This window comes from Simochromis diagramma, unplaced genomic scaffold, assembly GCF_900408965.1.
Source record: "Simochromis diagramma unplaced genomic scaffold, fSimDia1.1 OVJJ01000603.1, whole genome shotgun sequence".
NCBI classification, from domain to species: domain Eukaryota; kingdom Metazoa; phylum Chordata; class Actinopteri; order Cichliformes; family Cichlidae; genus Simochromis; species Simochromis diagramma.
Window position 1 is genome coordinate 5,290,859 of NW_024387414.1, and position 16,534 is coordinate 5,307,392.

The following is a 16,534-nucleotide window of genomic DNA, read 5'->3' on the forward strand; positions in this document are numbered from 1 at the left end:
ACAACTGCTAACATTTCCACTCCTTTTACTCCCCTCCCAGTTGTTAGAAATTACAAATATAGAAGTCCTTTTCTTTCTTTCTTTTTTTTAATGCAGAGTGAGCCAATCCACTTGCTGCCCACTTTCTGCATCTACAGCAAAATTCCACTTACAGCTACTTGACATCTAGAATAAACTAACAATTATGATTGTCATCATGTGTAAGATGCAATTACTTCATAGGCTAAAAGCTCTTAAATGCTTTGATTTCAGCCATATTTACAGGGGGGTAGTATAAGTTTACAACACTTCAGCACTTGAATCTGATGTTGTACTGAAAATAAACGCCTGTAGATGACAGATGATCGTCAGATAGAGTTACATCAGAGCTTACCTGGTTGGAGTACCGCATACTGACATTGCGCTGGTCCTGTCGTGGCACATAGCGATGAATTGGATCAATATCTTTGGGACTGATCAGCTCATCCACTGAAAAGTGAATGTACACAAACATACCACAAAAGGTAGATATGAATACCATTAAAATGTAGGGAATACTGTGGGATACTGACGCACGACTATTGACAAGTAACTAAGTGTAAACGCATAAAGACTTAATGAAAACAAACCCCACATAAACACTTGGTCCTTGGATTATTGTGAGACACGTATTAAGCTACAGTTACAAAAAATAATTCATAATGAAAAACTATTGAAAACATATTAGTTTTAAGTTAATCGTGAACTTGCAGATTAATGTCAGAGTACAGTGAATGAATGCATCCATTCAAGTCGACATACTAAGCACACAGACGCACAGACATACCCAGTAGCTTGGCAATGTTGTACAGGGCCTGACCCCACAGGAAGACTTTCCCATCACGGCCAGAGTTGCTAGGGAAACGCTTCTGGCTCCCATGCTTGTTCTGCTCCGCCTCCACAAAGTCAGCCGGTACATAGTAGTACTTGGGGATTATAGCGTGGCCTGGCATGAGAGACGAGAAATGTAAGCTCTATGTGCATAAGACTAAGCAAAAATAATCTTTACTTTTTACATAGTACAAAAACTATGTACTTCAGTAACTTTGCACTGGTGGCACACAGGGATAATAGCAACAAATCATACAGCAGTACAGATGCTGAGTTTAACCTTTGAACCACTGTTGTACTTAAGATCACCTTTACATCTTAGCATGTTTAAACACATGACTCTTATGCAGTTTCTACTGAAGCCTTTGTGTGTACCTGGACTTTAATAAAAAACCTGGTATTTGAATTTAGATGGACTAGAAACAATTTGGGGTTCATTATCTTGCCTGTGGACACTTTGCAGACTGGAGGAGCCTGGATTTAAACTACCAACCTTCCAACTGGTGGACAACCAGCTGTAACTCCTGAGGCACAGCTGAGATATAGGCAAATAACTTTAAAGCGTATTTTTCAATTTGTTCCCAAACTAAGTTTTATTTTATTTTGTTATTATTAAAAAAACAAATAAATAAATAAATAAAATCAGATAATTATAAATGGCTACGTGAGACACCCCTGTACTTTTAGCTTAATTCAAAAACTTGGCTAATGCTACTAAAAATTCTCTTTAGCAGTATGGGGCTTACCATGTTAACCATCTAAGTTTAGCACTTTAGCAGGATATTTCACACATAGTGGTTGCAACTGGACCTACAGCTAAGAACACTAAATCTTTTTGTGCCCAGTGTAGATGTCAGTGAAACTGTTGGGAAGACAGCGTTGGAGAAACGTGAACATTTTATTTGTACTGTATAATCTGCAGATTCTGACAGAAATCTGCAACTATCCTTTGAAGCACTGCTCCTCTCTAAAACAGCAATAAGGATCATTATTAGGCCATATCTAAATAACAAAATAACTTTATAACTTAAAGCAAAATTGGGAAACGTAAAGTCCGAAACAAGTCTTTATATTAACGGCCATCAGTCAAACAATACTGTCTGGTCTGGGTCTAAACAGAGCGCGTTGTGTGTGACGTCTTCTTTTGCGCATGCGGGCCGCTTTGAGGGTTCACACTAGAGCGCGTTTGCTGTCACATTTTATTTGTAGACAAGCAGACAAAAAAAATCAGATTTGATCAAAAAAATCGGAATTGAGCATTAAGACCTGCAGTGTATAATATAAATACTAATACTAAATAAATAATATAAATGCTTACTTCAAGGCTAGCACAACTGTAGTTGAGGACCCCCACCACCGTCCTCACTCACTCATCACAATATATTAGCATGTCTTCAATAGCTGAACCCTGCATGTGCTTTATGTATTATCAAAACAATAGGAGCCCCTGACTCCTGGGAGGTCAGGCAAACCAGCAAAAGAAGATACAATAGCAGCTTCTGACAGTACAAAATCCATTGGTGGATTTACACTTTTAATAAGTATTTAACAGTAAAACAGAAAACACTCCCTTTGTGTTCTCCTCTAAAACCCAGCCAATTAACTTCAGGAGTTTTGTTAATTTATACAGAACCAGTACAAAGAGCTCTGCAGAGACATTCAGGGTAACTTAAGTCAGCTCTGTTTCACATCATTATCCTTTCTGCACTCCAATTATTTCAATTTCTTTTATGAATAGATGAATAGAAACACCCAGCTCTTGACATCCTCATCATTTAACTGTGTCCTCTCACATCAATGTGTACCGGTGAATGTATGAGCCAGGCTCTTTTGCTCATAGGGAAGGTTGAGTTCACTTGGATGTATCACCCCTGTGAACCTTGGTATGTGGTGTATGAATATGTAAAACTGATTTAATAAGAGAAAGTTTGTCGCTGCCAGAAGGGGAGAGAACAGAATCAAAAGTATTAAAAAGAACTATATTGACAGGCCAGATGAGATAATATTATATATGTTTCTGGTCAGGAGTTCACGGTTTTCCTCATTCAGCAGTCACTGCATGTGTGTGGGTGCATGATGGCTTTTATGTGGTTACTCACCCTCATAAGACTGAAAGATGATGGGTTCAAGGAGTTCCTGGTATTCTTTGACCTGGGCCTTATTTCCTCTGAAGACCCCTACCACACACACACACACACACACACACACACACACACACACACACACACACACACACACACACACACTATAAAACATTGAAAATGCTTTTTCACATCTAACTGTTAACTGCATCAGTCAGGCAAAGTGACCCTAATAAAATAGTTTTACAATACTGGAAAAATGGTGAGGCACTGTCAATAAAAATCTTCCTAGGTATACAAGATTTTTTTAAGAGCATTTCATTGTAGAGGCTTGTTGGTTATTGATGTATCCGTCTGGATCAGTTTAACTGCCTTTTTTCTTTTGAGCAGAGCCAATAAAGATGAATAGCTTCATATAGAGCAACAGGCCCTGCAGGTTGTCTGTTAGTCTTAAGAAAAATCTGTGGCATATAAAGAGGCAAAGGGGCTATTAGATTTTTTTTTTTTTTAAAAAGGAAGAAAGAAATGCTTAGGAAAAACTAGAGTCTTTCATTTATTTCTGACCATTTACTTTGGGTCACTAACAAATAAAAAAAAAAAAAAAAAAAAAAAAAAAAAAAAAGAAGGTCACATAATTTAAAAGTGTGTATCCATGTCCTCTAAAACCAGAGAAAAACGTAATTTCCTGTAAAACGCTATAAGTCTGTCTTATACCATGGCAATGACCCACTTGAGGCACCATAACAGCAGCAATGGATAGAACAAGGCTTACCGTCAATCATCATGTAGATGAAAAATATGGGAAACTCGCACTCGATCCCATCAAAAAGCTGGAGGAAGACAGAGAGAGGAGGAGAGGGGAGGAATTATTGCTTTTTCGTTTCACAAAGAGAAGAAAGGCGCAGGAGCTTTAAAGCTGAATTTGAGCAGCACTGAATATGGAACAGTATGGCACAGAGAAAAAATATAAAGGATGTGACATTCTGAATGAAACCTGTCAGTATAGAGAGAAATATTACTGATCCTTTACAAGGTCATTTTTTTTCTAATTCAAAAACTTGGCTGTTTGTTTTGAGGAGGACATCTAGAGGTGTGAAAGTTTAGTATGTTTACGATAGACAGACACATAGATGGAAAAACACAGAGAAAGTCGGAGTTTAGTTTTACTGAGGACTCAGTGTCACTTCTCTATCACTGAATGATCAAAATCTTGGCTTTCAGTCTTTTACAGCCTAACATGAAATAAGGTATTATTTGTAACCTAGCAACAACAAACACTTAAGAGCAGCGCTCAGAAAATGACACTGTGGCAAAAAACACTGCCATGTTGCCTGTGAACTCAGACCTTCAATATCAAAGATTTGTCAGATTTCACTCAGTATAACAAAGACAAGAGAATTACAATGTATGCTTAACAATATAAATACCTACTCGCTGTGTGCTTAAGTTAAAAAAAAAAAAGACATTGGTGCTTAGGCTGCTGCCCCCGCGACCCGGCCTCGGATAAAGCGGATGAGGATGGATGGATGTTGCCTTTTAGTTCTGGTCCAGTTCTTCTTGACATTTTAGAATGTGAGGTTCACAGTAGTTTTATATAACCTAAAGTTGAAAGTATAAAGTCCAAACAAAAATCCAATCAATAAACTATACCACGTGTTACAAATGGGACTGCAAGCTATCATACATAATTAGTCAGGCCACAAATAAGCTTCAATATACCCTTTAAGGTATTTATTCAAGTTTCTGAAAGCTTGTTAGAGGCATGTTCTTCCAAAACATTTTCGTTTTTGGATGTTTTAATGATGGTGGTGGAGACTGATCTGGTGACTGTGAAGGCCATAACGCGTGATACTCAAATTCATCGTAGTTCAATGACCACTCCCATCATGACAGAAGCGCTCCATCACAGAAGAAAGGTGATTTTGCAGTGACCCTTCCCTCTAAAAGGTCAAGTGAAGCCAAAATGCATCAGCACAATGTCACCACAGCATAACTGAGCCACCTGATCCCACCACAATAGTTGACCAAGTGTTAAGGGTTTTGCCTCTAATCCTATAATTTCTTTTAATTCAAACTATTTATAAATATGGGAGCTTTGGCTCACATTAAATACATGAATTTTATAGTAGATAGTTCTGCTTGTGTTTTCATACTAAATCACAAATCAGAATCCTTTGACTGATTCACTTTCTCACGCCAGACATGCAGCAGATTGCTTGGTTGTGGTCCAGCTGTTTAGTGTGCAACAAAGTTTGATTGACAGCTCTCATGTTGCCTGGAACAGACCAACCCAAGTCATTTCAGTAAGATGTTCGGCTTCCTTTAGCCTCCAAAACAACTTCAAAACCCTCGGCACACATTTGTCTAATTTAAGATGAACATAATTTTTTCTAAAAGATTAACTCAGTTGCTGTTTTGACAAATCCAGTGCAAAATGTAACCCATGCCTCTTCCCACAAGTAAGAACTAGTGACTTTGTAGGCCATGGCATATGATTTCTATCATTTTTTTATACTTATCAAACCATTCAGTGTTTTTCCCCTCCTTGCTTCCCCTTATTTGGCCAATTTATTCAGTTTTTTTTTTTTAAATTTAATTAAACCTGTCAGCTCATAAACACATTGCTGTCAAATGAATGTGAATAAATCAAAAGCACCAAGTGGCAGCAGCTAGACAAAAGTTCCCCAAATAAACACTTGAATTCACACCATCACTTCCTGGATTTTTCTCTGAATCTTGCACACTTCATCTACCGTATTTGCACTGTATCTTACACAAGCACCCATGCACAAACAAACGAACAAAAATCTTAAGCCATTCAATTACAAGTCACACTTACAATAGACAATAAAGCTAAGCAGACAATCATTCACTCTAGTAATTCAGTGCTTAATTAAAGAGGATCAACTCAAAACACTGTCCCTACACAATAACCCACCTTTAGTCACCAAATTTGGAAAAACACTAAAAATAATAAAGGTCAGTGTATAAAAAGATCAAACAATCTGCAGAATTTTATTAGCCTCTTAAACAAATCCATCGATACAAAATGCATGTGTGCATATGTCCGTGTGTGTGTGTCTGCATTTTAGTCCCTCTATCTATAAAAGTAATTAGTTCTGACTATCTTTGTACCTTATCTTTTTCAATAATCTCTGCGCTGATGGAAGATAACAGAGACATCCTAATGCAAAAACAAATGCCTGGCTGAGCTGGCACACATGCTCGTACAAACACACTTAGAAGGTGCTTTTCACTGAGCGGATACTCATGTCTGTATTAATGTGCTTCTTTAAATGTCGGCACTCTGTGATTATGTAGATCTGCAGGTCTCGAGGTGTATATTTCACCAAAGACGGGAAGCAATAGCAGCGATCAGGTGGGTTATAGAGAGGAAGGAAAAAAGAAAGGCAAGTGCATAAAGAGATAGAGAAGCAGGGGAGGGGTGTATTTGGTGGCGGGGGGGGGAGAGAGTACGAGAGAACAGGAGAGCTGAGGCAGTCACCCAGTGAGGCCTGTGCCTTTTGGCCCGTTGAGGCTGTAAACAGACAGGGATCCCTGGTGTTTTGTGCTTGAGCAGCTCGACTGATTGGTAAAACTGTCTATCACACAGGCTGCTGCCGCTGCTCTCTGTCAATGGTAAACAGACAGGGAGCACAGACGTCTGCCCTGCTGTGAATTCTCTCTTAAACACCAACAACAACTTTAGTCAATGTCTTCTGCAGGGGAACCCGGCCTACCTGTGATTTCTTTCCTCCAGATAAAACGCAAACTGTGTCAGACACACTCAAAGCATTTCATTTTGTTGTGAGGTGGCTTATGACTCAAAAGAGGTAACATTTTACTCGCGGTATTGCTTTTCGACTATATTTGTAACACTATTAATCAGCGAGGATTCTGAAACTGGCAAATCACTTTTTTTTAATTCATTAATAAAAAAAAATTAATGAATTAAAAAAAATAATTGGGTTTTTACATTATGAAACGTTAACTGGCCAGAGTGTCTTCCACAATAAATCTGACTGCCTGCTGGTCGAACTAAGGGCAGGACGGAGCCTGAAGGAACTGAGGCATTAAACATTGTTTGATAATTCTTAGAGTCTTTAGAGTCTTTGTATCCTATTAGCCGCAGGATTAAACAAAGCTCATTTCAAAGTGGTTCAGAGTTGGAGCCCCATGAGTGCCCACTCTGACATATCAAGCAAGCACTTCCATCATCAGTGCCTTTTTAAATCTTTTTTTTCTCAGCCTCACCTTTCAGACAGAAAAGTCACCTTTTGTCACTACAAAGTGATAACTATCCTTTTTAATGAATCATGAATGTAATTAAGGAATCATATTACTGTCAGGTGACTCTTTGATTACATACAACCCTACTAGGTACAACTGATTAGGCCTTTTGAAACAGTCAGTTAGTGTTTCACTGCCAAACAGAAACTCCAGCATCTGTCTAAACTCACAGATCTCTGCTTTCTTACTTAATGCCTCTCTGAGCTCATTAATTCTAGCAGGCTAGCTCTCCAGGTAAAGTAATGATTTGTTTAGTATTAAGAGTCCAGCCTGCGATTCACTCATGATATGCTTCTAAAGTGACTGCACTGTCATTTGGCCAGGATCACAGGGAATTCACTAAAGGACAATGAATGCCCGGTCATTCACATAGGTGTATATGCATGAGCATACACACTGATAAGGAACAACTCAGCTGCATACCCAGCGCACCCACACACATGTATGCTAAGATTTAGGGTGAAATACCTGGGGGATTAGGATGCGTGGAATGGGAGAGGCTAAGTCGCAGGCAGATCTCTTAGCATTATCATAAAAGGATGAAACCTTTGGAGGATTATGAATTTCGAAAACTTTTGAAATGTCAAGCACTTTCAAGCTGAACTTTTCCACATGTTATGCATTGCTAGCTGTGCTTGTGGTTACTGGCAATTGAGTTCAACTCAGTTATATAAAACCTATATTTTACACGCACGCACACATACCCTCGTCATTTTGTTCAGCTGCTAAATTGCTCACTAATGAAAATAGTTAATCAGCCAATCACATGGCAGTAATGCAACACACTTAGGCATCCTGCAGCTCAAACTGAGCATCTGTATGGGGAAGAATGGTGATTTAAGTGATTCTGAACATGGCATGGTTTTTGGTGCCAGATGGGCTGGCCTAAGACTTTCAGAAACTGCTGATCTACATCTCCATGACTTACAAAGAGTGTTCCAAAAAGAGAAGAAATATTGCATATACATCAGTTCTCTGGGGGGGGAAAATGCCTTGCTGATGCCAGAAGTCTGAGGTGAATGACCAAACTAATTAGAGCTAACAATAAGACAACGGTAACTCAATTGCTTGTTATAGTCAAGGTATGCACCTTAAGGTTCAATTCAAACTGGACTGGCTCACCAAGATGTTTCCAGCACTTTACCAACAAAGAGGTAAGATAGTTCTGAAGCAGCAAAGTGTACCTAATAAAGTATCATCCTTTAATTCTGTGAATAATTAGCTGCTATGGAACATGTGAGGCAGATTAAACAGAGGTGATAAGAACAGCGCAGACAATTTTAAAAGAGATAAAAATAATAGAAAGGAGGTAAAACGAAAAAAGCAAAAGCAAAAACAGATTAGGAATAACAAAAGAGAAAATTACTAAAGAAAATACTCAACAAGAATCACAAACCATGACAAAAGGACTAGAAGTGTAGCTGTCAGCACACTGAACCACAATATATTTATTCGATGTCTAAAAATTCTAAAATGTCACTGCTCGTAAATCTCTAACTGATCATTTTCTTTAATGGAAAGTCGGGTTAATTTTTTTAAAATCCATTTACTAGATTTGAAGCATATTATTCACAGATATAATTTTTATTTCAACTGCTACGCTAATGACCATCTTATTAAAACCTGGGACAACAAGAAACATTTTGGATCACATTATCTTCTTTAGGAATATAGCCCATAATTTCTTTTTTGCATTGGCAAAATACAAATGAGCTATTTAAAATGAAACAAAAACTGCGGCTTTAATCCAAAGAAGAACAGAATGTAGAGAGAAAACACGAGTACAAACCTTCATTTCAGCAGGTTTGTAGTAGCGGCGATTCTTGTCTTCGTTTGCGGTGCGGTAGCCGTCACGGAGGAAACGTTTGAAGCCATATTTGCCACGGAGCTTGCGGACAATCTTGTCAAGTGTCTGAGTGTAAAGAGCATCATCATCAACGGCAAACGCAGGATAGCTGATGGTTGGAAGTAAAGCTGCATCTGTGTTCTGCCGGAGACAAACAAACAAAAAAAAAAAAAAAGATTTACAACAATTATGAACTACGTGAAAAGTTTTTGCCACATTTGCTATATATAATATATATTTCCAGGCTGATATTTTTACTTCATTTTTTAAAATATATATATATTTTTAGCTACATTTAGTGTTTGTGTAAAAATCCACTGGCATTTTAGGTCAGAGAAATATTTTGAAAATTCCACAAGGACCAAAACTTTTCCCAATGACTGCATCTCACAGTCACTTTGCATAACTTCTGAGTATAAAATGAGGGAAGCCAATAAGATAATTTATTGTACATCTATATATTCTACAGAAAGATTTATTAAACATGCGTGAATGCCCATAGTATGTTTAGGAGTGAAAGTGTCGGTTTATAAATAAAACACTACAACACTGACTACATTTACACACAGGCTATGGTTAGGAACGAATCTTGTTATCAGGCTTGACAAACCACTGTGACTGAGCATCTAATAGTCCCATTTTATTGTTTGGTTTACTCTATTAAGCAAGGGAAATGAAATCTATCAGGGCATAGCTTCACTGCAAACAGCTATGAATATTTAAAGTTTATTAATAGACGGCAGATTCCAAAAATCAAAGCCTTTCCATATCCTGTCTGAGCACTGGAATCTATAAAATAACTGCAGGGACAAGCGCTCTGACATGGACGTGGCTATGAACGCTTAAGGACCAGATTTCTGTTCTGTTTTGATTTCTGCTGCTCTCCTTTGTAGCGCGTTTCTTTTTTATACTTTGCACATATCTCTGCAGCTCACAGAGGAGCCAGGTGTAGCTCTGTCTAGTCCTATTCATTTATATTCTTCAACTTCTTGTTACAACCCTAATCTACATGGTAACATCCTCAGCAGCTACAGCTGAGAAATCATATCAGCTTGCAACACACTCTGTGCAGGTATTGAATGTGTCTAGAATTGAATACTAAATTTCAATCTTTTGACATATTACATGACATAGTGATAATATATTGATGTTTTGCATATCTTGACACAATCCTGACAATTGTTGGTGTCTCCTGCACTCCTTCAGACTTCTTAATGTCAGTCTCCTATGTCTATAATGCCATTGCTGATCGTCTAATTACACTAATTTCCTCCCAGGCTGTTGGTGACTAGACAATTCTGGCTTACAAGTTCGACACACACACACACACGCACACACAGACACACAGCTGTAATGATTTAAGTGCCTGCGAGTGTTGGCAAGTAGGAAAGATTTTCCTCACGCTTTCTTCTTTGAGCTTTACCTCCCTGCATCTCTATATCCAGCTCTTACTTTTGCCATTTCTTGTCAGTGGTGTACGATCAAGAGCTCAGGTACGGGCAGTGTAATGACTGCACCGTGAGGAACATACATTGTTGAATTGATATCTACTGACACACTGACATGAGTGCGTGGTCTGTTTGATGTGTGTAATTAACCTTATCTGACATATGCGTGACAAGCTACTATTTTGTAGAGCCTATGCATACAAGCTGCTTCTCTACACCGTAAAAGAGCGTTGGGGGAAACGTTTGCGTCATGCTGTGAAACTGTGGATATTTTTCTAAGAACAAAGAGATCAGCTCACAGACAAAATGCAACATTTAAACGATATTTTAATATTTATTCTAGTTCTAATATGATCAATTTAGACAAAATAACAAAAAGGAAATAAAAATAAGATTCTTGATTTTTGAATAAACTATTTTAAAAGATTGTTGCATTTTAGAGCAAAACGAAAGGTTACTTGATCACTGTTTTAACGATCACTGCAAGGCGGATATCATAAAAATACTGTGGGAGTGCAGCACTGCGAAGCTTTCTCTCTCTCTCTCTTTTTTTTTTGCTCTGACTGCACATTCCTGTATGCTGGTTCAACATTTCTCTACAATAGTTAATAGTTTAAATATTTTAAAAATTGAGCAAATGCAAAGTGCTCACTGTGCTGGACTGACATTGTCATCCCAAGACCATGTACCAATTTGTCATAAGCCTTCAGTGAAATTCAGTTTACTGAGTTTGATTCAATTTGCAAGAACAGACACCTCAGAGCACTTCATATTGTAAGGTAAAAACTAATTAGAGTGAGAACTACAACAATCAGACGATCCCCTATGAAGCAAGCAATGGTGGGAAGAAAGAACCCCCCTCTTTCTCTGGAAGAGACTTCCAGCAGAACCAGGGTAAGGGTTTAGGGGTGAGGTAAAAGAGAAGAGAAAAAAGGAGAGAAAAGAGAAACAAGAATGAAATGCATAATGAAGAAGAAATAACTAAGAAATGGTTACCAGAGAGAATCCTGACTACAACCCCAAGCTTTATCAAACAGAAACGTATTAAGCCTAATTGTAGAAGTATGAGGGTGCCAGTATCTCAACTCCAAACTGTGAGCTGGTTCCACAGAAAGCGGGGATTGATAGTTGAAAGCACTGACTTAAGTTCATTCTACGTTTGGAAACTCTAGGAACCACGGAAAAGCCTGCACTCTGAGAGTGAATGGCTCCACAAGATGTTTAAGATATGAAGCTGATAATATTTTGCAAATTTTAGAAGAAAAGTGCTCTATTGCACATATTGCTTTGTGTCGTTTCTGCCTTTTGTTACTTGTAAAATCTGTATGCTTTTCTTTGTTTTATTAAAATTATTTAGAAGATGCACACAGTCAATAGATTGATTGATGTACTCACATGGGAGCGAGACTCTCTGGGTAGTAGAGAGCAAAGGGTTTGCCTGTTCCTGTTGTGAGCATCCAGATCCACAAATATCACAGACCATGAGCAGCCCTGCGGCATAAAAGAAAAGCATTCAATTTACAGCTCAACAATTTGTGCTTCACAGTAACATATAGCTCTATACGTGCAAAACGACAAACATACACAAAGTCCTCCATTTGTCCAAAGAAATAAAAATAAATAAATAAATATGGAAATGCTTAAAATTATTTGGCTTCAAAGCCTCCGGTATTACACCTCCACACATCAAAACACTGTTTTGCTGTAAAACCAGGCAGATATATTTGGATTGCTCATGTTATTGAAGTGCAGTGTGGGAGTGCTTAAACAACAGCTAGTCATCCGATCACTTTAAAAGTCTCGCTGTACAAAAATGAAGCACTACTACCACGATGCAGTTTGTCCATCCAGAGCACTTAAACACTTCCACGAGAGGAAGGGGGGGAACATTTTGTGCTTTTTACTCAGTAAGGGAAGCAATCAAACCATTTTTCAGGTTCTAAAAAAAAAAAACAAAAAAAAAAAAAAACAAAACAGTCCACTGCACTTCATCCATCCATCAGCAGTGCTTATATGAAACCAAGTGGGCAATTCCCCCAAACTGCTAAGCAGTTTCTAATGCAAGTCAGATGCATTATGTATGAATATTGCCAATGTCGCGTTTTTTATTTCTAAAAAAAAAAAAAAGAAAGAAAGAAAAAAAACACATCTGGTCAGGGCTTTTAGTCAAATCAGCAAGCTTTCCTCTAGAAATTTACATAGTGCACACATAGTGAATTGCTAGCCACCAGTGTAGACAGCTGTGTGACAAGTTAGTGAAAAAACCCACATAAGAAAACAGAGTGTTAGAAAAGCAACGTATAAAAACACTAACCCCCAAAGCAAGCATGTAAAATGAGTGTTTTTGCCTTTTAGATTTGAGCCATTTTGTCTTCTTTTATTTAGTCACATTTTTTAAGCAGAAGCAGACAGTCCAACCAGCTTATCGTGCTTTAACTACTACATTTTTCTATTTACTTCTTTTACAAAAAATAAAAAATAAGTTTGAATATGCACTGTATATTTGTAGCATAATATCTCTTCCAACAGAACTAAGCAATAAAAAAAAAAAAAACTAGGCAATGAGTTAAGATAAGACATAATCTGTAGAATACTCTCAGTGCAACAGCTCAACCCTTTTTGAGCAGTGGATGCTGTTTTAAGGTTTTCTTCAAACAATCTTTGATTTTAGAAAACTAAGCACTGCTTGTTCCTTGTGCATCTATCACTATGCATCCTCATGAGTGATCTGAAGTAAAAAAAAAAAAAAAAGTTGACTATAACCTGCAGTCTTTGATAGTCTTTGAAGGCAAATATCTGTCAATATAAATTATTTTCAGGTTTTTCTCAATACAACCATCCTTCCACCTACTGTGAGGATTTGGCTCACGCCTCTCAAAAAAACCACTGATGTCATTGGGTTTTTTTATGGTCTGCTATGAACATTGATTGAATGTCAATTATTTAAAGCCCATTTTTTAAAGACACTATAATGATTTACTTTGAACTTTAACTTGAAACCACTTTCTATGCACTGATATATGTATGAAATACATTTAATTTACAGAAATATATTAAACTGGACTTTGTTAGGCATGTGCTTGGCTCTGCTTTATCCCTGCTCTTGACACGGTGTGAATTAGGTGACAGTCCCTTGAGAGAAACTAGAATGTGTTGGGATTTGATTGTAGAGCCGTGTGTAAACAGCACTGTGAATTTAAAGACCGGCTTTAAAGTTGAAGGATCCTCCTCATGTGAGATCAATTTTATCCGCCCAGTTCAATTTGTCACACCGAGAGGCTTCTATCATGCGTTCAGTGTGACTTTGAGGGGGCTGTGGTGAGGGGTCGGGTGTGACTTTTCCAAAACTGAAGGATGCGTGTCTGTCCATGTAATACAAAGGCTAACTGTGATATACAGCCACAAGAGTGTGCAAAAGTATGATAGAAGAGTTAAGAGTGTACTGAATGTTCCGGTTTAGGGCGTCGAGGGGAAGGAGCTACATTTGGTGCTTGAGGGATGAGCGTCAGCTGGGACATCAAGATTGATAGAGATCATTAATAAGCAACTGGAAAGCTTGTAGCATTCCCACAAAGGGGCACGAGACCGGCAGAGACAGGCACACTCATTCTCTCACATGTACAGAAGCCCCATACAGCATGGACCATAAAGCAGCCACCTCTATAAATTGATTCTTTCAACAAGCTTGAGCTCAATGACAAAATCCATTTTCAGGCACAGTTAAATCCTTTATTTTGCAGATGTTCAGAAGAGAAACACAAACAGCAACTTTACGGTCATACCCGACAGCCACATACGATGAGAAGATAAAGAGTCTAAGCTTAAATGGAGAGAACTGCCACACAAACCATTCTGGGCAAATACCCGAGTGAAGAAAATAAGAAGAAAAGATAATAAGAGAGGAAGCTTGCTAAGTGGAAGGCTTCATTTTCCAATCCATTAGCAGGTATAATGAATGTCTCTGTTTTCTTCTCCTAAAAAAATTAAATAAATAAATAAGAAACATATCCACTAATGGACTTTGCACACAGAAAAACAGCCTCTGAAATTTGGAGGGAAACCTGATTCAACTGTGGCCATCGATCATAGTCTGTAGAAGCACAAACAATTTGCTGAGACAAACACAAACATGCACAAACATACTTTCCTGATCAATCGTCCACTCAGAGAAGCAATCTTGCTACAGTGACAGCGGCACTAATTACACTGATGCTGTCTACCTGTAAATAAACTGCAGTTTTCTACTATTCAGGCTGGTCATCGGGGTGACATTGCACCCAGCTAGGATACCTTCTTGATGTACAGAGGAGATTTGAATGGGCTATAATGCAGTCTACTACCTGGTGGCACAGTTAAACAGGAGACAAATCAATGTGAGTTCGGAAGAGGTGGCAAAGTATAAGAAGTCAGGGAATCAAATACCTGGTTTCCAAACAGGTTGAATCCATTGATGGCCTCCAGTGCAGCTTTAGCAAGGCCCACAGAGCTGAAAAGAAAAGAAACTGCAAACTTTCACCAAAACATACAATAAGCAAGCATAATTCAATCTAACATTGATCAGTTTAAGAATATATTATTTTTCATTATTAAGAAAGCAGAAAAAAATGATGCAACGTGAACCAAATGTGTTTTGAAAATGTCAAAAGTCCCCAAGGTTCACCAGAAAGCCTTCTGAATCACATTTGAATCTTAAATGGCTATCTGTTAGGATTCAATAAAGCTGAAGGCTCCTGAGATTGTGGTCTACTTTCGATAATGGATGATGGAGAGGAGAGAAAAAAAAAAAACCATAGTGCATTTCACAGTGGCTGGCTACTGTGATTGCAATGCAGCCTAAATGTGAATCAATTTTACTGTCATTTTGTTTCCCTTTCTACCCTACCAAGATTTCCCTAGAAAAGAACAGAGAGGAGAAAGGGAAAAAATGCAGGAAACTTGCCACTGACTGGTGGTAGATGTGCTGACATATTAAAAAGCATTAGTACAGATGATGGGAGGCTAATTTAGCCTCTAAAAGAGTTCTGCTGAAAGTAGTTTTGTGTAACACACAGAGATACACAAACACGCGCAAACTGACAGCAGTGGTCAGAAATCCTGACAGTACCTCACATGTACATAGAATGCTTTAAAGCTTTGTGGAAACCCAGGGTGTTGAAAAAAGTGACGCTTGGAATCAGGACCAGAGTAAAATGATGATGCAACCATGTCGGTTGACAGGTGGAGATAAGGATTCGCATGATGAAAATATTGCTGCAGACTGTACAACAGTCTTCTGCTACTCTGAGAGTAGGTGTGTTTACATACAGTGGTTCAGTATTGATCCACACACACCAACTTTTCTTTACTTGATTAAAAATGGACAAACTCATTGTGATTGTGATTCTGCAGTTGACAGAACCACCGACTGCTCAGGAATGATCCATTGTGAATCCTGTGAGCTTAGAGCCATATTCGTGTTTCGAAGCCAGACGTGACAGATGAGGAATGGTTCTAATATGGAGTTTGATTATTATACAGATCGTGTTTCCATGGAGCCATTCTGAATTGTTTCGTTTTTGGATACGCCATGGTAATTAATACAAAAGTACATATATAAGCCAACTCATTAACTGGGGGAATCCAAAAGCATGGCGTGGAGAGATAGAAACACGAGAAGACACAGCACTCCTCAATACACTGAATTTGTTATCTTTTCTTGAGGACATCTTGACAGGCTGGTGCCAATAGCTCTGGATTGTTGGAGAAAGAAAAAAAGACATGCTTTTCAGAGATAAGCAATAGCAGAAATTGAGGATCTTTATCAAGAAACCGAGCGAGGAGAGGAAGGCCGGTTTGACCTTGGATGATAAATCAGTTAGGGAAAACGTAACAAAAAGTCAACACGGGCTAAGAACAGTGCTGGTGTTTGAACAGGTTGTTCCAAATCCTTATCTGCATGGTGGTTAACCATTCAGATGGATGGTCCATTACATTTTCTTTTAATATAGGTTATTTACTTGCTGACTGACATTTTTTTTTAG

At 38.2% G+C, this 16,534-nt stretch overlaps 1 protein-coding gene across 4 annotated transcripts in view; it reads right to left on the minus strand.

Annotated features, from left to right (window-relative positions):
* phkb (phosphorylase kinase, beta) overlaps window positions 1-16,534 on the minus strand; it is a 98,105-nt gene that overhangs the window by 46,201 nt on the left and 35,370 nt on the right. For all 4 annotated transcript variants that reach the window (XM_040011110.1, XM_040011111.1, XM_040011113.1 and 1 more), the window contains 7 exons: window positions 14,937-15,000; window positions 11,910-12,005; window positions 9,010-9,207; window positions 3,703-3,760; window positions 2,949-3,026; window positions 806-964; window positions 374-468 (listed from right to left, as the gene is read on the minus strand). In XM_040011110.1, coding sequence (XP_039867044.1) covers window positions 374-468; window positions 806-964; window positions 2,949-3,026; window positions 3,703-3,760; window positions 9,010-9,207; window positions 11,910-12,005; window positions 14,937-15,000 — 748 coding nt within the window. The remainder of the gene's footprint in view (window positions 1-373; window positions 469-805; window positions 965-2,948; window positions 3,027-3,702; window positions 3,761-9,009; window positions 9,208-11,909; window positions 12,006-14,936; window positions 15,001-16,534) is intronic.